The 25,341-nt window shown below is 39.6% G+C and overlaps 1 protein-coding gene across 3 annotated transcripts; it reads right to left on the reverse strand.

The window, feature by feature from the left end:
• Positions 1-222: 222 nt before the first annotated feature.
• LOC137936486 (chaperone protein dnaJ 15-like) lies at positions 223-23,806 on the reverse strand. Of its 3 annotated transcripts, none has more exons than XM_068781200.1 (13): positions 23,634-23,806; positions 23,462-23,533; positions 23,132-23,314; positions 18,953-19,076; positions 17,908-17,990; positions 17,725-17,836; positions 17,544-17,648; positions 17,280-17,330; positions 2,076-2,165; positions 1,890-1,998; positions 1,591-1,739; positions 1,457-1,510; positions 223-757 (listed from the first exon to the last, which is right to left on the reverse strand). In XM_068781200.1, exons 3-13 carry the CDS (start codon positions 23,257-23,259, stop codon positions 548-550), a joined length of 1,215 nt encoding a protein of 404 aa, XP_068637301.1. In that variant the 5' UTR covers positions 23,260-23,314; positions 23,462-23,533; positions 23,634-23,806; the 3' UTR covers positions 223-547. The 3 variants fall into 3 exon arrangements, with proteins under 3 accessions (XP_068637301.1, XP_068637299.1, XP_068637302.1); XM_068781198.1 differs by having other exon boundaries at positions 23,462-23,536; XM_068781201.1 differs by having other exon boundaries at positions 23,132-23,335; positions 23,462-23,536.
• Between the last annotated feature and the right edge of the window lie 1,535 nt (positions 23,807-25,341).

Raw genomic sequence — 25,341 nt, forward strand, 5'->3', positions numbered from 1 at the left:
CAATACCTAAATTAAGACATGTTGTTTATACAAAGTTTTAAATGTAGGTTGGAACTCAAACTCGGTTAAAATTATTCGGCTCAAGCTCGATTACAATTTTAGGCTCGAGGTTGAGCTTAACTCGAACTCAAATTCAAAATATTTAAATCAAACTCAAATCGAATATAGGCAGGTTTGGGCTCGGCTCGCTTTGATGCCACCCCTAGTTGACCTCCAAGCAAATTGAAGGAACAAATATTTATTACTTATCACATCTCTTACATGATATTCTACACAAACCAATTGGAAGCTGAGAATTCAGCTAGGTTTACGAACAAAAAGGATAAGCCATGCCATCTACTTACCCTTTTTCGATTTTTGGACAAAAATGCATGACACTTACACTTATAGCCGCGGTAGGACTAGAATAATTGAGATCTGAGGACCAGAAAAGACAAAGAAATGAATAGCTTACCTCGGCCAATCCCATGGGGGCGTGCAAGCATGCAGAGATGAGAAATCCAAAGCAGCTTATTGATCTCCTCTTGGTATATCTAAAGTGAGGACTTCAGCCTAGCTTTTTATCAGAGCCTCTCACGTTAAGATTAAACCATTTTTTCTTTGTTGAAGACTTGTCTTTTCTATCTACGCTTCCATCTTCTGCTGGACTCTCTGCCTTATTATCCTCAGACCCTTTCCCGCTGCTGCTCCCACTTGCTGGTTTTGTGTTAGTAAATGAAGCCTGGATACTGTCCCTCTGTTTTAATAGCTCATCAACCTGCACAACAAATTCATTGCACCTTATACAAATGAAAGCTTTCTAAGAATAATCAAACCAAAATGAAAAATGCAGAGTCAAAGGACACAAGTGCTAATTTTCCAAACAAACGAGCCTTGGTAGGAGACCAAACTTCTTCTGTGCTCCATCACTAGCAATGCACCATACCTCTAAAGAAAGTGAAGACTTGGAAGATTGGTCTTATCCATGTGCACACAAGTACAGCGGGAAGGTTTCTTGACCCACTAAAAATCCACTAGAAGGTGCTCATGCGAACCCAATAAAAAGTAAATTGCTAAAAGGCCATAACTACAAGACCAGCAACATTGGCACTCTAAAACACTAAAACTCACTGTTACTTGAAGGTTTGATGTTGGACAATAGATGCGGAAGCCAATAACTTGCCCGACTTTGATGAACTACAGACGCTTCAGTGGTCCAGAGCAATTTTAACTACTCCATACCACTGAAACAAACAGTGCCGCAAGCCTGAAGAAATATCTTGCTTGGCGCCTATTAAGCTGTACTCTAGGTAGATGTTTTCAGCTCACTGCAAGAGCATTTTGTAGCAGCTGCAGAAATACATTTTTAGCCCAGCGCTTTCAGCAGATTTTCACTTCCTTCGGAACCTAGCCCTTGCAGAAAGAAAAATCCCCCACAGAAGAAATAAATAAAAATATCTAGAGCAAAAAGACATACACATTGCTTCTCTTGGCTATATCGGTTTGTCACTTCTTGAAAGCGTGCCAAAGCCTACATGACCATTAACAAAAATCAGAAACAACAATATCACTGTTCCGCTTTCAGCAAATAAAGAGCTCCATGTCCTCGACCTTTCTGTATTCTGACTCAAACTGATGCAACTCATTTCTTTTAACTAATATTTGAGCCTCAATCTCCTTGAGCTTCTCTGTAGTCTCCTCAAATGATTTCACACAAAGAGCTTCAATAGTATAATTCGCAGTCTTAAAAAAATTATCTCCTGAAAAATATTCAGACAATTATTCACAAAATTATCCAGATATTAAGCTAAACATGCGCGTCTACATCAATGAAGATTATACATACAAATATAGGGGAGGGAATTAGTGCATAGTGTGCAAGGTCAGAGAGAGAGAGAGAGAGAGCAGACCATAAACAGCAAATATGTGCGATCCAGCCTTCAATTCAGAGATTTCACAAGGATGGAGACCCTCCAACCTTTTAAAGAAAGCAGCCTCTGGATCTTTGGCCATAGCTAGCTGTACCAGAAGACTTTTTAAATCTTAATCCACTTATTTTATGGTGGTACCAACATTTTCAGGAAATTTACACTTACCGCATTCATAGTAGAATCCATTCGGTACACTTGAAAATGTAAGAAATACATCCCAGTGGATGTTACCTTCCCAGTTTTCTCACTATCTTCCTGTACAAAAAAACCATAACAATGACATAAGCTGAAGCACCATGTAGACATGCGTACATAAATATATTGGAGAGAGAACCACTTGTGCTAGTATAAGTCATCCAATAAGAATGATGTTGTAATTATTATAAAAAAGAACGTTGTTGGGTTTCTTTTACGACAATGAGACAAAGAATTTATTAAGAAAACTCAAATAAAGTACACCATGGAGTGAGTACGAAAAACGAGCATAGAAACTGAATCAACCAACATCATAAGCGAAGACAGGTACACCAGCCCTAGCCAATGATCAGCCACCCCATTTGCAATGGATGATGTTGTAATCGTTATAGAAAAAAAGAATGCTGTCACTGTTATAAAGAAAACAATGTTGTTGTAATTAATTTCCTATAAATAAAAAATTCCACCTTCTTCCACGTGTAAAGCATAATGGTAGCATTTTTAAGGTTTCACTTTCTAAATTAACAGGTTTCATCAACAATCCAAGGCACAACCAGTGCTCTTGTCATATCATGTTCCCAAACTTCTTGAGACATATCAAAAGACTTCGGCTAGAAGTCTGTGTCATCCAAGTACATGGCACCAAGATAGAAGGAACTTCTCACTAGGAAATGCAAAATCTCTGCAGAGTCATTCACCCACTTTATAAAAGATGGAAACTCCCTCTAGATAACAAGCTTAGAGCCAGTGCTTAAAGAACCTTGTTAAAGCTGGGTCTAGGTCTATCCTAAAATGACTAATCAAAGTTAGGAAGCCTCTTTTTATTAACATTAACCAATGTAGATTTTTTTTTTGTTTAACGAAGAACCTATGTGGGATTTTACTCACTATCATTCCCCTTCACATCCATACCTTCCTCAAATGGACAACAGGCTTGAGACACAAACAACGAAAATGGGGTATAAATCAAACGGGGCACAAGTTGGGATCAATAAGGTAAGCGTCCCACTGCAATAACATATTAAAGTTACATCCAAGTTCACCCCAAAATGACTAGCTGAAATTATAAACCTTTTTTCCCAACTAAGAACCATATAACTTTTTGTCGAATTTCTGGAAAAGAGAAAAACCTCACTAACTAGTTGTTATCTGAGTACATGAGCCCCTTTTTGTAATACAGGAAAGTAGCAAAGTCCAATTACAATTAAACTACATTTGTCTCAATTACACCCAAAGTCCGACACTTAAAGATAAGTCCTAGCATAATTAAATAATTGAACATAAATAGAAGATTAACATAACTAAAACACCTATTAATTAAAATTCTTTTGAGAGACCTCTTTCCATAATAATTCTGGCTCTGTAAGACTTCTTATAGTGAGATTCATGTAAGACACTTCTATATCTGCTTTTTAACATTCCCCCTCAAGATGGAGTTTATAACTTCAGCTTGCAATGAAAAAGATTTTTGGTCATCAATTTTATGTTGCAGAAAAAAATTCTTCATAGATGCAAAAACTTCATCTTTTGTGCTCCCACTTTCTTGAATATTTTGGTCACAAAAAAATTACCATAACATGTAGAATAAAACACTTATTTCTTGTACTTCTTGTACTTTTCTCCCTCAAACTGGAAGGTATCAATGTAATCCCATCTTGAAACAAAAACATAATTCTATTTATTATCTCCTCCATCAAAGTGTCCCAAGGATAAGAACTCAATCGGACACAGACTCTCAAAAAAATAAAATGGGTTATGTATATATAGAAAAGGTCAAAACTACAGGTGGCATCGAGCCGAGCCAAGTTTGATTTAAATATTTTGAACTCGAGCTTAAAATTGTTATCAAGCTCGAGCCTAATAATTTTAACCGAGTTCGAGCCGAGCTCGAACTTCAACATTCATTTAAAACTTTTCAAAAAATACATGTCAAATAAATTGTATATAAAATTATGCATACATTTTACATAAAATTGGGAATAACCTCTACTTAAAATTGGGCATAAGGGTGGAATCAAATCCAGCTGAGTCCGAGCCTTGTTCAAGCCGAGCTTGATTTAAATATTTCGAACTTGAGCTTGAGTCGACCCTAGTCTCGGGTCTAAAATTATAATCGAACTCGAGCCTAATAATTTTAACCGAGTTCGAACTCGAGCTCTAGCGGAGTTCGAGCTTAACCTACATTTCATACTCTATATATAATATATATCAAATGAATTATATATAAAATTATGCATACATTTTAAAAAAAGAATGATAGGGGAGGTCCAGGATTGAATTTCAATAATGGATTAGAACACACCAATATTAATTTTTTTTACTCCAAATGTTGTCTAGCTTATTTTGTAATTTTTTAATCTGGCCATAAATTTACTATGGCCTCCTTAGTGCCTCTGGTTGAAAATTTATTTCTAGAAAAAACTAGAAATGTTTTTCATATGATACATATTTCCAAAAAACCCTTTAAATAAAATCCTATATAGTTTTCTAGCCCATCTTGGCAAGAAAATCTTACTTAAAAAATTATATGATTTTTTAATAAGAATTTTCAATTAGAAAAATGCTTACAATAAACATGAGACACAATTCCTAGAAACTTGTTTCTACTAAAATATATTTTCAATTTCCTCAAGAGCCATGAGGAAGGAGACTTTTAAGAAAAAGTTTTTCTTTTTCACTTTATGATCTCACACGTGCAAAATCGTCTTCACGAGGTAATTTCTCCCCTTAACTTAGGTATCTCTGGTTCTGCCGAGACGACACGGAAGGAAGAGGGTTAGCGGCGCCGGCGAGGACTTGTCATCGGGGATGACGATTGCGACGGAAACAGAGGCAAAGGCAGACAAGGGGAGGAAGAAATCGAACTAACGGTGACAGAGGCGGCCAGCGAGTAGCTGTCGACAGCAACAGAGACGACGACAACAACGGACAGGAGGAAGAGTCCCTCCCCCCCCCCCCCCCCCCCGCTCCCGACTCAGCCCGTTAACGAGCCGGCTCGCGAGCTTTTAAGTCGAACCTGGATTCGGTCGAGCACGACTCCTTAATTAAAACAAGCTGATCCCGGATCTCGAACTCGGTTCAAGATCCAGGTATACCGAACCGAACCAAGCTCGAGCCGCTCGCGAACCGGCTCGGTTCGAAGCCACCCATAGTCAAAACCAACCTCATAGAATTTCGAACAAAAGTAGTGATAATAATCACTAAAATGGTTAATGTTTGTCACTCAAAGGACGACGATTAAAACCCACTTAAGGTTACTTATAAAAAAGTTCAATAGACTTAAAACACCCATATGTATATAAAAAGAGAAACCAACCAAAGCAACACACAAGAGGTTGGTCCAAAAGGGTATGTGAGAGTAAAAAATTGATGGTAGGAGAAACGTAACTAATAAAAAGGGGTATTTGGGGAATGTAACAAAGGAAAAATAACCACCTCGATAATAAGTAGGAGATTGAAACGATAGAAAAATAACTAAACAACTTTGACCAAGTATGACCTCAAGATAATTTCATGAGGGTGAACAAAACTTTTCAAAGTTGACGCAGAAAATATACAACCAAGTGACAAAAATACACAAAACTTGAAACAACATTGACTATGGAAACTCTAAGAATTGCATAACTTAACTTGCAAGTTTTGTTTCCAAATTGATCAGTCTGTGAGAGGAAATTTTCTAATCAATTACTCCATGAATTCTTATCTAGAATACTTTTCAAATTCTGCAGAATGAAAAGAGAAATTTTCCAATGATAGACTTTCCTGAATTAACAACACTTTCCTAAATTAGACTTCCAAATATAAGAGATTTCTAGGATCAAAGAGGCTTCAAAAAAGAAGATAATGTTGAAGTCAAACCAAAAATCTCTGATTAGAAGTCAAATTTGGTTAAAAAACTCGGATTTTAGGAGAAAATGAAACTCAATTCACTTCAATGCCTAGAAAGATGAAAGGAGAGAAAATAGGGAAAAAAAAAATCGGCAGAACTAACCTTTGGTACTTATGATATCAATATCTCCCAAAATATAGCTCAGAATCACAAATGGTTTGTTGCTCAAGAGACTAGACTCGAAGAGATTTAATTTGATACCTAATTTTACACAAAAAAATTCGTTCTTAAATCTTTTATGACCTTTTGATTCTCTTCGTTCAATAGCTTGACCCTTGCCGACTCCAATGCGAATATCTCTCCTTCATTATAGATCAGATTGACATGAAACTTTCTTCTTCTGAAATTAAAAATTCAATACCTTTCATCCAAGTATAACTTATCTTCATAAAATATACTTCTTTTGAGATAAAAAATCTGATAGATTTCGGATTTTATAATCTGGTCGAAATGAGTACTCTTTCTTCTTTGGTCAGCATGACCATTGACTCTTCCGAGATCGATATCTCTATCTAGAAAACTCAGATTGAGAATTGGTTGACTAGGTAAGAAACTACACTTACAAATATTTATTTTGATATATAATTCTCCATATAAAGTCTCGTTCTTGATGGGATAAAACAACTCAAAAGTTGAAGCTTTCTACTGCTACTCGAACCTTTCTTTCAGTCTAACCTTTGCTGCTTCAAATATTGATTTCTCTTTGTAGAAAACTCTGACTGCCGAAATTCGTTTTGGTTAGAAAGTAAACTCAATTATCTTTCCATCAATATACAATTTGCAATATGAAAAGCTCAGTATTGAGGTGCGAACTCCAGAAAAACAACGGATACTGAGACTGGAAGGAGAAAAAAAAATAGTATACAAACCTAAAGTACTAGATAAATTATAAGAGGATCACATTATCTTTGTGGGTTGACCAAGTCAACTCACAGAACATGCTCTAATACCATGTTGAATTTCTGGAAAAGAGAAAAACATCACTAACTTGTTGTAATCTGAGTACACCCAAAATTTAACACATAAAGATAAGTCCTTGCATAATTAAACAATTGAACATAAATAAAAGACTAACATAACTAAAACACCTTTTAATTGAAACTCTTCTATGAGACCTCCTTACATAATAATTTTGCCTTTGTAAGAGTTCTTATAGTGAGAATCATGTAAGACTCTTCCATATATGCTCTTTAACACTTTTTTTGACATTTCCACTAACAAACCTAACAGTTGAATGAAACCACAAAGCTCAGACTAAATAGAGTACACCCTCAAGATAATGTTTTTGCTTATACAAAAAAAAGAGCTCCAATTCCTGCTAGTGCTTGATTACCTCTGGAATTAACGATCTTGCTGAAGATGGAACTGATAAATTATATTTCTAAAAGACCAAAACAATGACGTGTTCAGAGAAAATCATACAACTTTTAATCCAAGTTCTCTTTTTAAATAGTGATTGGCTTTTTATTGAGAATAAAAGGGTAGTACAAGGAGGAGAAGAGACCCCTTATGGAACAAGAGGGGAGAATTCCCCCACAACTAAAGACAAGCAGGATACACCCTCGTCAGCCAAGGAGACAAACTCACTTTATTCCAAGTTCATTAAGGGTCAAAAGAAGAAAGAAAGAACATGTCCATACTCAACAAGCAGAAAATATTTGTGTGCAGTCATCTGCCTACCTAACATCAAAGTTGAAGGAAACTCCACCGTCTCGTTTTGTAATTTCCTTCCTACAGTTTCAGTTAAAAGACTTAGCTCTCAGACATCTGTTTCTATGTTCCCTGTTTTTCTTCACCAAGAAAAAGAAAAACCTTTACACCCATGAGCATCTTCCCTAAAACATGTGAAAACTAAGAGAAATGAAGAATTGAAAAGCAAGAAAGTGGAGAAGGACAAGAGAATAAGAGAGAGAGAGACTGCCGAGAGAGGGCAGTCACGTTAGAGAGTCTGGTCAACCCTTAACATCTTTATTAAACAACTTAAGTGATTTACAAGAAAAACATCCATATTACCCCTATTACACTTATATCAGTTACAGCCATAAAACAGTAATCAAAATGGGTAAAAATTACATTATTGGACATGTCTAATTGACACCTTTCTAACTAGAACCTCATGACACAATACACCATAGTAAAATTACCAAAATATCTCTGAACTCTAACAACATATTGCAACAATAGGAACGGTAAAGAGCAAGGAGGTTGAGAAAATATTTTTTCCTGAAACCATTTCATCAAAATTTGTCTCTTTTTAATTGAATGCCATCACTCTTTCATTTTTTCTTTCTTGAAGGTGCATATCATAAGAGAAAATAAACAAAGCAAATGAGAACTTCAAGGGTAAAAACGATGGATATTTTTTTTTGAGAAGAGTTGTAAATGTATTCAAAAGAGATAAAATACAAACTAAAAAACTAAAAAGACATTTCCTCCACAACAAGATGTTGGAGGGTAACGCCTTTTTTAGCTTGAACATCGGCTAAATGATTAGCAGATCTTGGTACATGTTTCCAAGTACATAATAAATCAGAAGTTAAATTACAGATTTCATCATAAATCTTCCAATGACGCCAAGGAGGTTTTGAAGGCTTGGAGCACCAATTTATAATAACTTGAGAATCCCCTTCAATCAAGAGAGCACCATCCTTTTTTTGTTTGAAGAGTTTCAGCCCGTTGAGCAAGCCATGTAATTCCGCACAAGTAGAGTCTGATACTCCAATTGGACCCGCATAAGTGTAGAGAAGATTTGCTTGATCATCGTGAATTACTCCACCAAATCCGGCTGGGCCCGGACAACCGAAAGCACTTCCATCAAAATTTAATTTAAAGTGTCCAGGAGGAGGTCTAGTCCATTCTATCATAATAGGAGCCTTCGAAATAAGAGACATTTTCGCAACATTTCTCCAATTTTCCCTCATATTTGTTGCTCTTAGATCACAGAATTCTTTGCGAAGGAGAACCCAAGAGCTAACTTGACCGACTATCTGATCACAGAGAATATTCCGAGGAATAGATTTCTGATTGAATTTGCGATTATTTCTTTCTTTCCATAAATTCCACACAATGTGTCCAACACAACAAGATATTAAGATTTTCCCTAACTTCGGAAGATGGGAGCTAACCAAAGTATAAATAGTGTTTAGCAAATCTTGCGAAGGGCAATATAATAAACCGATCTTGTCCATTAATTCGGTCCAAATCTTATGAGCATATTCGCAATGCAAAAGCGTATGATCTGCTGTTTCAGGAGATGTGTTGCAAAATGGGCATTCTGGATTGGGAATATTAATGCCTCGTCTTTGCAAAGCGTCAGAAGTTAAAATTTTTTTAAGACATACCGTCCAGATGAAAAATTTGATGCGAGGAGGAATCGGGAGCGACCAAGCAAAAGTAACAGGATGTTCTGCGTGAAGAGGATGGTAGGAAATCAAATGATGGTACGTTGAGGCTGAAGAGAATATACCTTGTTTGTTGGGTGTCCAGATGAGGATATCGGAAGAATTTTTTAAGGCCACACCAGAAAGTAAATTGATCAGGCCAGTTGCTTCAACAGTTTCAGAGTCATTTAATGCCCGTCTGAGATGAAGATTCCACCCACCCGAGGACTGCCAATGGTCAGAAATCATTGAACTTCGAGATCTTGACAGCTGGAATAAAAGAGGATAACTTTCCTCTAAGGAACTAGTCCCGATCCACCAATCGGACCAAAAAAGAGTATTTTCACCACTTCCAATATAGCATTTGACGGCGGCTTTGAAGCAAGGTAAGAGTTTGGCAATTTTCTTCCAAACAGGGGATAACTTGTAAAATCTTCCCCCCTCCGTCCACCATCCTCTCTCTTTTCCTGATTTACTTGCAACCATTCGGCGCCACAGTAGATTGGGTTGCATGTTGTACTTCCAAACCCACTTTAGTAGCAGAGACTTGTTGGTGGTAGCAACGTCACGAATCCCGAGGCCCCCCATTACAACAACCCATTTTACAAGATTAACCTTTTTTTCCCCATTTGGCCCATCCCATAAAAATCTTCTTTTCAAAAATTCAATTCTATCCCGAATAGAAGCTGGACAATTGTACAAAGATAAGAAATAGGAAGGTATTCCATGAAGGCATGATTTAATTAGAACCAGTTTACCAGCTTTGGATAAAAATTTTCCTTTCCAAGAAGCCAGACGCTTCTCAAGCCTCTCAACAACCGGAAACCAGGAATTTTTCGAAGGCAGAAAAGGAGTCAAAGGTAAGCCCAGATATGTACTCGGAATTGATGCTACCTTACAACCCAGATAGTTCGCCATAGAGTTGAGAATAGATGCATCAATATTAAAACCAAAGATTGTGGTTTTCTCCCAGCTTATCTTTTGACCAGACGTCAATTCAAAGATATTCAAGATAGCTTTCATGCGTTTTATTTGTCTCATGGACCCTTCTCCAAAAAGAATAGAATCATCTGCAAACTGAAGAATGGGGACGTCTTGGATTGGATCAGAAAAAATAGGACTGAGCCAACCCGAACGTTTAGCAAACCGGATCATAGAGGTAAGGTATTCTCCAATGAGAGTAAAAATAAATGGAGAAAGGGGGTCTCCTTGTCTGATCCCTCTAGAGGATTTGAAGTATCCTCGGGGTTTCCCATTTACCAAAACAGAATAAGAAGGGGAGGAAATACAACTCCGCATCCAGAATTTCCATCTGGTACCAAAACCCATACGGTCAAAAAGATAATCCACCAGTTTCCAGTCAACCCGGTCAAAGGCTTTCTCAAAATCAATTTTCAGAACAAACCTAGGAAGGGAAGATTTTTTGAACGAATGAAGAAGTTCATGAGCAGTAAGAGAAGAGTCCAGGATGTTTCTGTCTCGGATAAAAGCACTTTGACAAGGATTAATTACCTTGTAAAGGACAGCTTTTAGCCGATTAGCCAACAGACGACCAATAATTTTATATGAACTGGAAATGAGACTGATGGGCCGGAAATCTTTAGGCTCCTCTGAATTTGTTTTTTTAGGAATAAGCGCAATAAAAGATGCACCAATTCCAGAGTGTGTAATTCCCACTTGGTGAAAATTGTGAACGAAGGCACATACATCATTTTTTAACAGATCCCAAAAACAGTGATAAAACTCACCATTAAAGCCATCTGGTCCGGGGGCTTTATCTTTAGGAAGGCCCAACACAGCCCGTTCAATTTCTTCTGAGGAGAATGGTTTTTCAAGATCCATTGCGTCTTCAGTTGAGATGCGCTCGAAATTGAGCTGATGGATTTTTGGTCTTCTGAAACAGACTTCTGAATATAGCTCTGAGAAATACTTCACCAAAAGGTTAGAAATGGAGGCACTATCCGTTACCACTTGGTCTCCGTTACAGAGAGCAGTGATACGGTTAGTCCTCCTCCTGGCCGAGGCGATGGAATGAAAAAACTTTGTGTTTCCATCACCCTCAGCCATCCAACGAAATCTTGAACGTTGTTTCCAACGGACAGAATCAGAATGAAGAAATGTACGGTATTCAGCATTTAATTTATTTCTAAGCAAAAATTCAGTAGGAGAGATTAACCTTTGTTCCTCCAGTAGATCCAGCTCAGAAATGCGGCGGCGAATCGAATCTTTCTGGGAAGCAGCAGAAACACGATGATTTTTATCCCACATTCTGATCTTTGCTTTGAGGGCTTTCAGTTTCCGAGGGAGGGCCCAGCCCGGGTTCGGATGATTTTCCAATTCGAGCCACCAAGATTTCAAAGAAGGGATGAAAGCCGTGGTTAATAACCAGGCATTCTCAAACCGAAAGGGAGATTTTTCCCACGCAAGAGGCCGGGAATTGAGTTGGATAGGCCAATGGTCAGATCCAATTTTGTTTAGGACTTGGCCAGAGGTGTTGGGAAAAAGAAGGTTCCATTCTATATTTGAAAAAAATCTGTCCAATTTAGACAAAATGGGGGGGTTCTGACAATTTGTCCAGGTGAATTTTTTCCCCGAAAGAGGAATCTCGGAGAGAGCAACACTATTGATAAAGTCAGAAAAGGCTCTCATGGTTGATGAGGTTCGGGAAGCAGGAGGACATTTGTCAGAGCAAGATAATGTCGCATTGAAGTCTCCTCCAATGAGCCAAGGGAGGTCCCACAATTGGACAAGCTGAAAGATTTCCTCCCAGAAAGATGCTCGGTCACGGTACCGAGTAGGCCCATATATGCCAGCAAGAGCCCAACAAGTACCGAGGTTGTGATCCCGGAGCTGGATACCTATTGAGTATCGCCCCGGAAGGACGGAAATAGCATCAAAAGCAATTGGATCCCAGATGACAATAATGCCCCCAGAATGGCCAATTGCAGCTACATGCGCCCACGCTGGGTTGGAGTCATACCATATATTACACACAATTGAATAATCAAAGGACTGTATCTTCGTTTCAAGAAGTATAGCTATTTTTGGTTTAACATCAAAAAGCGCTGCTCGGACGAGAGCACGCTTGGCCAGAGAGCCGAGACCTCTTACATTCCATGATAGAACGATCATGGGGAACGGTGGGAGTTGATGTTTCGCTCCACGGCTCCAGCTTCAGTGTATCCCGCACAAAATATGTTGGCAAGCTCCGTCATTTCTGAAAATTCTTCTCGAGGAAAGGATTGTTCCTGTTCCAGCAGGAATAGGAGGAGCTCATCGCGCGGATTGGGAGTGAAGGCCTTGGCTAGGGTAGATTCAGAGGTTATAGTTGGGGGGAGGTCGGACCAAATTGGAGGGATTCCATAGGGGAAAGCAGGGGGGAGATCGTACCAATCATGGGGAAATTCCATTGGAAGGACAGGAGGGGAATTTGGAGGGGGGGAAGGTGGGGGGGTAGTGTCTTTGATTTTATCTTTGTCCTTGTTTGTCTCGGAAGGTGTGGGGTTACCGAGTTTGGCTTTAGTTTTCCCTGCTTCTTTTTTCCTGGAGTAGGTATATCGGAAAGGGGTGGTGGCAATTTGTTTTTCAGTATTGGTGTGGAAGGGAGGGGTGAAGGGTTTGGGGTTTGAGTTTTCCATGGTGTCGGAGTGGGGGTAAATAATACGAAGGGGGGTGGGGCAGAGGATAGTGGGAGAGTGAATATATAAGGGGGAAGGGGAGTGAGAGGGGGGTTCGAAATCCCAAGTGGATTCATTAGAGAAGAGGGATGGCCTTAACGGGGCTCGAGGGGTGGCCGTATAAGGGGAGATTTGAGTCAGAGAGGGAGGGTTTGATGGGACGGCGAGAGGAGTTGGTTGCTGGGATGGATGGGATGGGTGATGAGGAAGGTTTGAGGTCGGGGGGGTCGCAGAGGGAGATCCTCGATAACGAGCCGAGAATGTGGGTGGAAGTGGGGGGGAAAGGGGATTTATCGAGTTAGAGAAGCTGCGGGACGGGGATGACAAGTGAGGGGTGCGGCTTCGGGAAAAGGAAGATTTAGGCGGCGGAGGGAAGGAGAGGGATTTAAAAGTGAAAGGACGGGAGGGTGGCGTGATTTGGACTGAGGAATTGGCGTACGGTAGGCTTCGGGAAGAGGAAGATTTGGGTGGCGGAGGGGATGGGAGGGATTTAAAGATGGAAAGATGGGTACTGCTTCGGGAAATGAAAAGCGGCGGAGGTGAAAAAGTTGATGTAGAAAGGGAAGGGCGGGGCGTGATGTCGACTGAAGGGTGTTGGAGGTTGATGTATGGCAGGCGAGTTCGGGACTCGAGGTGTGGCGTTGGGGAAAGGGTTGATGGTGGCGTGATTTGGACTGAGGGATTGGCGTACGGTAGGCTTCGGGAAGAGGAAGATTTGGGTGGCGGAGGGGATGGGAGGGATTTAAAGATGGAAAGATGGGTACTGCTTCGGGAAATGAAAAGCGGCAGAGGTGAAAAGGTTGATGTAGAAAGGGAAGGACGGGGCGTGATGTCGACTGAAGGGTGTTGGAGGTTGATGTATGGCAGGCGAGTTCGGGACTCGAGGTGCGGCGTTGGGGAAAGGGTTGATGTAGAAAGGACATGACGGGGCGACGGCGTGATGTGGGCTAAGGCGCTTTGGAAGTTGTAGAGGTCGACGGCTGTGGATTTGATGGTTGAAAAGGTGGTTTGTTTTTTTTTTTTTTTTTTTTTTTTTTTTTGTGTAAGAGTATGGTGCGGGGCTCGAGGTTGAGAAGGTGATGATGGATTTTGGTAAATGGAGAGGTAGGTATGTGGGGGAAAGTGTTTTTTGTTTCGAGGCGGGTTAGAGTTTGACAGTGATGGATGTGAACAAAGGGAAGTAATAATCCCCTTGTCCGGATGTGTCTGCACATCGGTTTGAAAGATCCTATCAGCTTTTGGATTTGGGGAACGGTGTATTGCAGGTGTTTTGGAATTGGGGATTGGCACTGTTGCCAAGGGCGATTTCCGAGATGAGATTTTGTCTGCGGATGCACTTATGTGGATAGGATCTTTTTCGGCGGGGGCAGTGAAAGGGTTACTGTGAACTGGTGTTGATTGGATTGTTTCGGGATATGGGGATTGATGTTGTGTGGTTGGATTTTTTTTTTGTTTTTGTTTTTTCGGAACCCATGTCCGATTGAACTCCGAGTGCGGCTTCCGAGTCAGTAACTGACGGATCTGCTGAGTCTGGGTTGTGTTTCGTGAGGTTTCTTCCGAGTTGGCTGCCGGAAGGGTTTCCAGATCTCCGAATTCCATGGAGACCCAGATCATGGTTTTTCCGCAGGAGATATGAAAAAATTGTAAACCACTTACCGGTGATTTTGGCCGGATGAAAATTTTTTCTCTGTGAAGCTGCGTTGGCTGGCTTTCGGCCCAAATAACCTCTCCGAATTCTTTTGTGAGGCATTCCAGAGTATGCCGGCATCGGATTTCCACCGGAAGACCTTTGACGATCACCCATTGCCCCGAGATGGGGGTTGTGAGTTCTGGGCTCCAATTGGTCATGTGGAGGATCGTTGAAATAGTCTCTGCCTTTAGTGAATGAAGTCTCTTGCGGTCCTCCTCCGAATGGCAGTTGATGATCCAGCTCCTCTTATGAGTTTTGATGATGGCTGTGAACGTGATATTTCGTTTTTGCAGCCATTCTTGGAGTTGTCTTCTGGTGAAAAAATTTTCCGGGTCTTCCAAGAGGACTGCCAGGGACATTTTGCGCTTGCCCTCAGTTTCAATGTGGGCTGGCAGGGATATAAAGAATTGTTTTTTCTGGGGTGAAAATTGGGGGAGTGGTGTTGATGGTGGTATTGGATAATTGGTTTTGCAGGTCTGAGTCTTCTCTAGTGGAGGATCCGGTGGGAGCGACAGAGTTGTCTGGTGTGAAGCGCTAGGTTGTGAGTGGATTTTTGGTGGGGTGGCTAGCTGCTGAAGAATTTGATCAAATCGTTTCCAACCCATTCCAGAAGTGGAGGGCTGTGGGAGGAAAATCATACCCATTATCATTTGTCCACGTCTTTGGTGGATGACGCAATGAAGAAGGCCTCCATGATACTGGCTGTGAACTTGGAATTCCAGATCGCCAGTGAGGAGTGATCTGCTGTATTTTCTTCCCATGTTTCCTACTTGGACTTTCCTAAAAATGTCTAGGAAAAATCTGACTGCGGAGATCGGGAGGGAGATGTATGATTTCTTTTTCCCCTCTTGCGCATGAATCTGGATGGCCTCCCCACTCTTCTCCTTTCTCTTTTGAAAAGTCAGCTTTGCTTTTCCATTCCGGAATTCGTATATGGTCGGATCCTCCACAAGGATCCTTCGGCGTGAGGATTTCGAGATTACAGTTTGCCATCTCTCGCCTGAACTATCTTCAGATTCAATAACTTCCTTTTCCCTCTTTTCTTCTTCTTCCGGTTGTTTACCTCTTCGTTGCTGCTGCTGCCGGTGCTGCTTCCTCAGACTGGTTCGATCTTCGCCTCTTCCTGGATGCTGTCCTACTAGAGGTGCTGGATCAGAGAGAGTGGTCGTTGAATGGGAGTTACTTCGTTCCCCAGATGGTTGGTGGGAGGAAATTACTCCTTGACCGACCTCTCGTCCAGCCATTGCTATGTAATCAAAAAAACGATGGATATTGATAGCAAATGAAATTTTTTCTTGGTCACATTCCAGGTAAAAAATTCCCAACCTAGCTGGATTCAAATGAGTTTTCATTTCATTTCATTTTTTAAATTTTTTAATGGCAAGAAAAGAAGAATCCAATGATGAGACTCCCAAGGGACCAATTCAAATGAGTTCTACCCCATTCACATGTATCAAGTGTACAGATTCTTGATCTACGAAATCCCATGGACCTGCATCCAGCCTAAAGGACTAACGAAAATAACACCTTCTGCTACTGATCTTTTATGTTTCTTAATTTTATTATTTAAAGGTCTACGAAGTGAATATCAGTATTAAGCAAGTCAATTCTAGTCTCAAGTTGAAACATGGAGATCATAGAGATTTCAGAATTGTCATATTAATAAAGAAGAAAGAATAGTATGGTTGGGTCAAATTGACTCTGCCCTCATAGTCCAGGTGTTCAGAAAATCTGGAGGATCAAGATCTTCTTCAATCTGCTCTGAATTTAGAACAGCACAACCCTGATTGCCACTCCATCATTGGCAGTAAGACTAGAAAAAAGTTGGAGATAAAAAGCCATGTGTTGTGTAAGCTCATCTTGCTCATAGAACTGCTCGACTTGAACTGATCACAAAATCACCAGGATTGACAGCTTCCTAAGCCCAATACCTTTTTTCTTTTCTTTTTTTGAAATGAAATACTGGTATGTCAATAATGTAGGAGTAAAAGTTTTGGCAATAACTTTAAATCTGTGAAACAATATAGATTTTCAATATAGTCATAAAAACTTCAGGTTCACTGACAATGAAAGGCATCATATTTCAGTTCATTGCTTGACACATTCTGTTATTTTTGAAGAGCATATTTGATCATTATAAAGTAAACACAAAAAATCTATAGGTTCATGAGTATCAACATTTAACTTTTTCATCTAGAATACTGTTACAACCTAATGTATGCCATCCTCTGCACCTGACCACCCATCACTAAGAAGCCACAGCCAGTGATTCTAGAATTTTGTACTCAATAAACTGATACTCCAATATTATATTTCACAATAACCTATCACGATGTATTTCCTCATCAATGTTTTAATTACTCAGAAAATGGACAAGCAGAAGGCCTACAAGAGATTTAAAGAAAAATATATGAAAAGAGAGAGACTTGCAAGTATTTCTTACTAGAACTACAAATTCCAAATACTAACTAGTATCAAATACTGCAAAAAAAACAAAAGAAAATGAAATAAGGAGATTTTAATTCATCAGTCAATCACCTGTAAAGCCAAGCCATAACCTCCATTTGCCTCATTCTCAAAATAAAGAAGCTGAAACAACATAACCATTAATCAAATTTCATATATAGCCAATACTCAGGAATCACGAGGAAAGTAACATGTAAAGAACAGTAGGAATTAGATGGGTCATTTCTATGTTCTTATTTCCAATGCTTTTACTTGCTAAAATCAAATCATTTGTGTACCACACAACACATACTTTTCCTGGCAAAATCTAATTTAAATTTCTTTCAAGAAATCTACCTTGAATTTGCTCTGTGACGCTGAAGTAACTCTAACCACAATCCCTGCCTGGGCTTGTTGATCATTAATTGTTACCCTAAAAAAATGAGCACATTGCTTTTCTACCTGCGTTTGAAAGCTTATAAGAAAATCGATCAAAAAGAGTAACTTTTATCTTTTGGAAACAGGGACCACTAAGTACCTTTTCACTAACAGCAGTTCCAAGAGGAAGAGGTCTGACTGTGATGGTTCCATTAAGAGCTTCTTCAAGAACAGTAGCAGAAATTGTTGTCTTGATGGGCACACCCAATTTGCTGAAGGTGCATCACTCTATCAGTTCCCAACTAAAACGAAGTAAACCTTAAACCTCATAACAATTTGTTACCTGAACAATGCTGCAAACATTGTATTGACAGTACCCAAGTTGGCCAAGTCTATTTCCATGTCCATGCCCTCGCTTTCTAATGCCTAATTCATATAAAGACTCATTAAACATGATCATGGCCCTTATAGCATCAGAGAGAGAAAGAGAGAGGAGGCAGTGACAACAAGCATATTCACAAATCATGTCAAACTAAGCATCGTAACTCATACTCATGTAGTCATTTCTGAAACTTAATTAAATCAGCAGTTTATGCCCACTTAATTACTAGGATTAACCCCATTCCTGTTAAAAATGTGATCAGGTAAATGAAACCACATAGCAGCAAACTCATATAAGTGGTAAAAAGGTTTCCCTAACATCAAAGTAAATCATATTCTGCCACAAGAAGTTGCAACAACATTCTAAGTAAAATAAATACCACATTCAAATATCAGCACAATTACCTCAGTAAAAAAAGCATTCTTTGATTTTCTTCATATTTCTAGATAAATGCTACAGAGAAACTTCCAATCAAATGGCTCGCAAAGAAAATAAACACAAACAGCTAGAGATTCATAACCCTCATCTCAACTGCCGGTTATAAAAGAGCTGCTTGAAAGATGGTAAGAGAATTGAATAGAGGAATGGGAGAGCTACATTTACAACTTGAAGTTTCTTCCCTTTGTGAACATTTAATTTTACGCAAAAAGAATGTCATCCCCTTTCTTTATTAATTACACAAACTGAAACATATGACGATTGCATAGAGAGTCTTTTGCACTTTTTTTTATTACATTTAACTTACATAAATAACAATAATGCAACTTTTCGTTTTGAATGTTGGTTACATAATAACACACATACTACACCACATACCCTGGTGAGACTTGAAACACAGGAAGGCCTCCCCCCCCCCCCCCATTCCGGCCCCCCGTACAGCCATCAAGCCAAAGGCCCAATCACAATAGTAACTCAACTAATCAATCGCAACATGAAATACTTTCTTCCCCTAGGACAACAGGATTTATCACGACATAAAAAGAAAAGAAAAGATGCAGGTCTTTACCTCAAAACCTGCAGTGTCATACTGCCTCCTCTTCTCTGGATCAGAAAGAATGCTATAAGAATATGCAACCTCTTTGAAGCACTCTGCAGCCTCAGGGTTGCTGGCATTTTTGTCTGGGTGATACCTGTTAAATTTGGAGGGAGAAAATTATATTCACTCAGTCAATGCACATTACTTTTTACCTCTGCCTGTTGGTACATAAAATGCTAATGAAATAACAGTGGAATGTCATGTAGGGGCATTTTAGTCATTTTACCTTATTTGTGTAAGTCTGTAAGTGTGTTGTCTAGATTAGATAATTGAGAGAAATTTGTAGTTAAAGTTACACATTATTTGGAGAGTTATAGAGATGTGTGTCTAAAAGGATACTTACGTAATTAGATTGTAAGTCACTTAAAGGAATACAAAGAAAGAGGGGGTCATGGACATCCCCAATTGAGTGCTTTCAACGCACTCTTCCTTGTCTTCTTCTCTCCTTCTTTCTTCCGACTCTCTTCTTTATTCTCTAATTTTCTATCTTTTACCATAACATTGTGTACAGAGGAACAAATATTTAAACATCAGTAGACAAGATTCAGTATGCAAAAGGAAAACTTTATTACACAAGGGCTTGAAACTAATAAATATTACTTGGCAAGTAACACATGAGTAAGTCAATTATAGTTCATTTAAAACACCAGTCACGGGTACGCCTATGAACATATCAGTAGAGACTGAAACCAAAGATAATATATATAAGAAAAGACAGTACAAGATTGCAAAAAGAAAACAAAACCAAAGAATATACACACAAATGTTTTGCCATATGCTCAACTTGCAGATAAGTTTATCTTCTCTTTTTTATTTCCAATTTGAAAAGGTCACGACAAATAAGACATCCTGAGTGAGGAACAGCAGTTGAAGGATTGGCTACGCCTAGGCAAAATTTATTTTCTTCAATAAAATATAATATTAATGGAAAGAGACAAGTTTCTGAGTCATCAGACGTAAATAATAGTAAACACATTGAAAAAAGTAAGGAGAGAGAGAGATGGAGAGAGAATGAGAGATAGAGAGAGTGGAAAGAAAAAGGTCCAAAAAGAGAGCTGCATTGGGGGTCGTACACAAACCCCAACCTATTTATTAAGAGGGATGAACAAAAATTAGAAGTATGCCTCTCACTTGAGTGAAAAATATAGAGCAATGACTGATACAATGAGTGAACTTACGTGGGTAAAATCAGTTCTTGTTAAGTTATGATTTCACATTACAGAACTTATGGTTATGAAGTGTGACGATCAAACAGGAATGCTTATAGATAGAAATCTAGTCTTCAATAAGAGGATCAAGCGTATCAAAGTAGACTGCCATTTTATCAAAGATGATATAATGAAAAGGGGAAGTTGTTATACCATATGTGAAGTCATCCGAACAACTCGACGACATCTTCACCAAACCTATTAGAAGACATGAATATTCGATGTTTTGTGACAAGATGAGACCGTTTGACATTTTGACTCCAACTTGAGGAAGAATGTAAGAAAATATGGAATCATGGGCATTTTGGTCATAACACATGTATATTCATGATCTCAATTGGTTAGGAAGGTCATAGGATAGTGATCCATCAATCTTATTATGTTTTGTTTTGTTTTTTGGCTTTATATGGCTATATACAGAAAACAGATGTACTGGGGGCAATTCTGTCCTTTCAATTGTCTTTTCACTCATGTGATATGAAAACAAGATTAAGGATCAAGTTGATCCCCAACAGCTGCTGCTCTTCACGCTTCTCTCTTTTCTCCCTTTATTTCTCCTTCATCTTTGCTTTACTTCTTTATTATACAATTTCACAACTCCCTTCAAAGTAATAGACTTTATGGATTTCAATCACAGAAAAGCTGCAAAACAGATTTACAACCTGGAAGATCAAGCTACTTTCACTGGCAGGAAGAGCTACTCTTGTGAAGTTAACCCTGGCAGTAATACTGAATTACTTCCCATCCTTCAAGCACAGCTTAGCAAGTATAGTGTCCAAAGTTGAAGCAATTCAATAGAAATTTCTTTGTTAGGGTGCAATGAACAAATTCAGGTATCCACTTTTAAACTAGGAGTCAGTTCGTGCCAAGAAAAATGATGGGGGTATAGGAATCAAGAGGCTGGAGTTGATGAGCATAGCCCTCCTTTTGGCTGGGTCACACACCCTTTTATCTCAAGATTCAAGTTCCCTCAGCTCTATAATCCAGTTCAAGACAAGGAAGTCTATTCAGCAGTGTAAAGTAGAAAGGAGGCACGCTATCGACTGGCTGAACTTCAGGAGATCCTTAAATGATGAAGAAGTGGCAAAAATCTCAAAGACTCTTATCTCTGCTAGAGGGAGTTCTCCTCCAGTCTGAAGGTCCAGATTTGCCAGTGGGGAGCCTTGTCCCCTCTGGCCAGTTCTCAACTGCATCTCTTACTCGAAATTGCCAGATACACCATGCACCCTCAATCAAAATTGCCTTCTCTTGAGTAGAAGCTCCCAGACTGTATGAAGTTCTACATTTCATCTGCTGCTCTACCCACAAAAAAGGATTTTAATTTGTGATAAGCTACAAAAAAGGCCACCACGGTGAAATTTTTGCAAACGCTGTGGCTCGGTAGAAGAAACTATAGATCACTTATTCCTGCATTGTTCTCTCAGCCACGAAGTTCGGGGTTCTATTTTAAGCAAATTCAGGATTCATTTACCCATGTCACTATTCTACGCTGACTTTCTCTCACAAACTTCTGCCTGAGGCCTCCCAGCGTTGGAAAGTCATCATAGCTTCTGTGCCATGGGGAACTTCAAAATAAAGGAAATCCTGCACCTTTTCAGCCCCCAACTCCTCCATTAATGGGCCCATTTAAGAAGATTCTGCATAATATTATTCTCAGTTGGACCAGTACGAATGTCTCCATCGTTTCCCCAGCTCCATTGTCCACAGGCACAGGAAGACATATATTCGTTTTTATCTCCTCCTAACATGGTGGTCTCCCCCTTCCATTGACTGATTAAAAACTTAAAAGAACTTTAATGCGAATTACCTTGGGAGCCCAAGGCCAGCTGAGGTGGGGTTGCCATAAAGACCACAGCGGCTCTACTCTATCTGGTCTTCTCAGGTCCACAGTGAAGATTGCAACTCAATAGAAGCCGAAGCCAGTGCCCTCCAACGTTTGATGCAGTTCTGCCAAAAATTCATCTCCCTTGTTAAGGGGACACGTGGATGTAATAAGAACCCCCCCCCCCCCCCCCCCCCCAAAAAAAACAAAGGCTAGGTTATGTATTTGATGAAATATTTTAGCCTTGTACCCATTCAGAAATATCATGGCAGAAAATTCCAAGATCTGGGCATATTGTATCAAATTATTCAGCTAAGGATGGTGTATCCCACCAATTCCTTTTTGTTAGGGACACCTTCCCCTTTGTTAAGGAAAATCTTCTGTAAAAAAAGAAGGTAATTCATTGGACCCCAATTCTCTCATTCTAAACAATTGCAGGCGACAAGGGTTATACAGCGAAAAGTGTAAGTTGGAATAAATGTACATTTTTCTCTAAACGAAGTATCATAAAATTCCTGGAAGGAACTACAAGCAACTCGGTAATGCACACCATGGCCATGACACTAGAAATAGTAGCAGATAGAGGACCCAGTGTTTAGTCAGACGCAAAAGGTAAGGAGTTGCATTGCAACTTCTCTCAGTGTCAACTCATTTTGCCCGTTCTATGCATATTTTGGTATATCATCATTCTGGTGGTATCCAGATCCAACTAAAGCAAACAAGAAGAACGATAGGAAAATTGTAGGTCTCATCAAACGTAACTCCAAAGGACTAAAAGGGATCAACAAAAGTAAATTCTTCGCTGGACGATGAAACTCATGTTGCAGTAACAATTATCATAGATTTCCTTTCACCTGTTGAAATGTTACAACCTCAAGCTCACCATTAGTCACGGAAAGAGAAAAAAAAAGCGATTGAAGAAAATTGATAAATGCAACAGTCGAATACAGAAACTACCGAAAAACGACATAAAATGTAAAATTCTTTATTTCCGATATGAAAAAATAAATTCAGAATACGTTTACATATAAGGGAACGATTCCCGTTTGAAATTAGGATCTTCAACATAAAAAGAAAAAAGTCAAAAATCTCATCAACAAGGAACGTAGGAGAACATACTTGAGAGCAAGCTTCCTATACGCGGACTTTATCTCCTGATCGGACGAATCCTTTGAAACACTCAACACCTCGTAAGGATCTCTCCGCATGACAGGAGCAGAAGGTCCTCCCATCTTTGCAGACGCCATAGTCTCTCCTCCAAAGTATGCTATATTTCCTCCATTAACCAACCAAAAGTCCCATCTATTTCAAATTTCGAGGCGCCTACGATTAGAAATGATGCACAAAGAAATCAAAGAAGCAAAAAGCGACCCAAAGTATTGCTTAGGAGGCCGGAATCAAACCAAAGATAGGTAGGAATGGAAAATTAGGGTTTGGATTTGGCGTCACCTCGAATGAGACGGTAATTCCAGCTGCAGCCACTTCTTGAGGCCTCTATGTGCTGTCCAATTGAAACTTGATCTGCTGCACAAAGCCCGGGCTTTTGATTATAGTAATTAACAAGCGATGAAAAACTGCAATTAATTTGAAAAGCAAAAGAAGGGCTTCTCTGTAGATGTACAAGGAAGCGTCAAAACGTCAATACGGAGCGGTAGTCAGTTGTCCGAGTTGTACGCCGACCGACCGTCTTCGAGTGGCTCTACGTTTCTCCGCACGTGCGACGTATGTCCCAAATTGGGTAAAATGCATTACTCCCGTAGTCAGGACTCAGAGCTACTCTTGTCCGACGAGTAGTCCGTAGTACTTCACGAGATGCACTTGAGATTTTCTGAGCTCCTGGCTTTTAATCCAAGAGAAAAGAGGACCGTCTTCTTGATTCTGTTTTAGATCGAGATATGATCCATTTTAGAGGGACAAGCGAAGGATAAAATTTCAGTGCTTCGGGGATAGAAGTGTTGTTGAATATGTTTTAAAGGGTGATTTTGTCTTTGAAAACTATGTTGGTTTGGTCAAGTTGAAATTGGTGTATTCGGGTTTGGTCTAATTATGAATGAGAGGGAGGGACGGTGTGGTAAAGTCTCTTTGATTGATTATTGGACCGTTGCAGTGTCGGGGTCAAAAACAAGTACGACCCGACAACGTGCCCTCCATTTGGGTCAAACTCAGAAGCCGATACTTATGGCGTTCCGCGATATGTATCCGATTTGGAGTGCCCGAGACGTCGACGCGAAAAAATAAAAACAACCAGAAAGATAAAAAATAAAAGAACATACCGAGGAAGAAGTGCGGAGGAAGAAATAAAAGAGGAAGAAGGACGGGCCCCTGTCTCCTTGTTCGGGCCCTCGTTGAATTAACGAACCGGTTCGTGAGCTTTCGAATCTAACCATGATTTAGTCGAGTTAGACTCGTTAACTTAAACGAGTCTGATCTAGATCTCGAATCTACCAGGAACACCTCCAAGGCTTGACTTCCTGCAAAGCAAAGCTTCCTTCTTGTGAAATAATTTTTTTTAGGATGAATCCAGAAATTTCATTGACATAGGTAGTGGTGTGGTAGAGTGATGGTTTCATTCTAGTTTCAGAATCTCCCAAGGGGGTTTATCCTTAAAATTGATGTCTCAACCATATTGATAGTTAAACCAGGCCAGTTGTGGACTTTCTTATTGACAACCAAAAGGTAGACTATCTTAATTTTATAGAGGGTTGTCAATGAAGTTGCTCAGGTCGGGATGCTCGTCGAACCAGCACCCTTTGACATCCCCTGCTGCTTCTGTGGCTTCTGTGGTGGATCTCTTAGCTTTTGGCACCTGCAACCCGGCTCAAAAGCTCTGTTTTACCTTCGACGGAGCTGCTTCTGGATTACAGTTCTTCTGCTCAAGTCCCAACAGAGCATGCCCCAGAATTATTAATGCAAAAGAAAAAAGAAAAAGAAAAAACGATACAACGAATGATAATGCCACGAGAAAGACGTACTTGCATCAGAATTTTCGTGAAAAGAACAGAAATGTCACATGCTGGTGCTAAAAAGAGCTTCAATGCCTGCTCGCTCGATCCCAGGAAAAGAAGTAACTTGTACGAACCAGAAAGCCAAGAGTAATAAAGAAACGATACAGATGGAACAGAAGAATATGTAAAAGCAGGTGACCATCTTCTCAACATATAAATATTCCTCCATACAGAGTTACAGACTATCAGCTTCACCTTTCTACCCACTACCCATATGTCTGCTTTGGATTAAGACTACAAAACTAGCAATAAATAACAAATCTAAGCTGTTATTCATCTCTCACTCTTTCGCATACCAGTAAAAACAAAAGAAATAGAGGAAGA

This window comes from Aristolochia californica, unplaced genomic scaffold, assembly GCF_029961685.1.
Source record: "Aristolochia californica isolate CCGP_79_NKW_82.1479 unplaced genomic scaffold, dmAriCali1.0.hap1 SCAF_7, whole genome shotgun sequence".
NCBI classification, from domain to species: Eukaryota; Viridiplantae; Streptophyta; class Magnoliopsida; order Piperales; family Aristolochiaceae; genus Aristolochia; species Aristolochia californica.

Excerpts from the sequence above, each read along its gene's own strand:
- LOC137936486 (XM_068781200.1), bottom strand. The coding sequence starts at position 23,259 with ATGGCGTCTGCAAAGATGGGAGGACCTTCTGCTCCTGTCATGCGGAGA. Across the intron at positions 17,991-18,952 it reads ATGACACTGCAGGTTTTGAG|GCATTAGAAAGCGAGGGCAT; the intron begins GTAAAGACCTGC and ends TATATGAATTAG. Across the intron at positions 1,999-2,075 it reads TGGATTCTACTATGAATGCG|CTAGCTATGGCCAAAGATCC; the intron begins GTAAGTGTAAAT and ends CTTCTGGTACAG.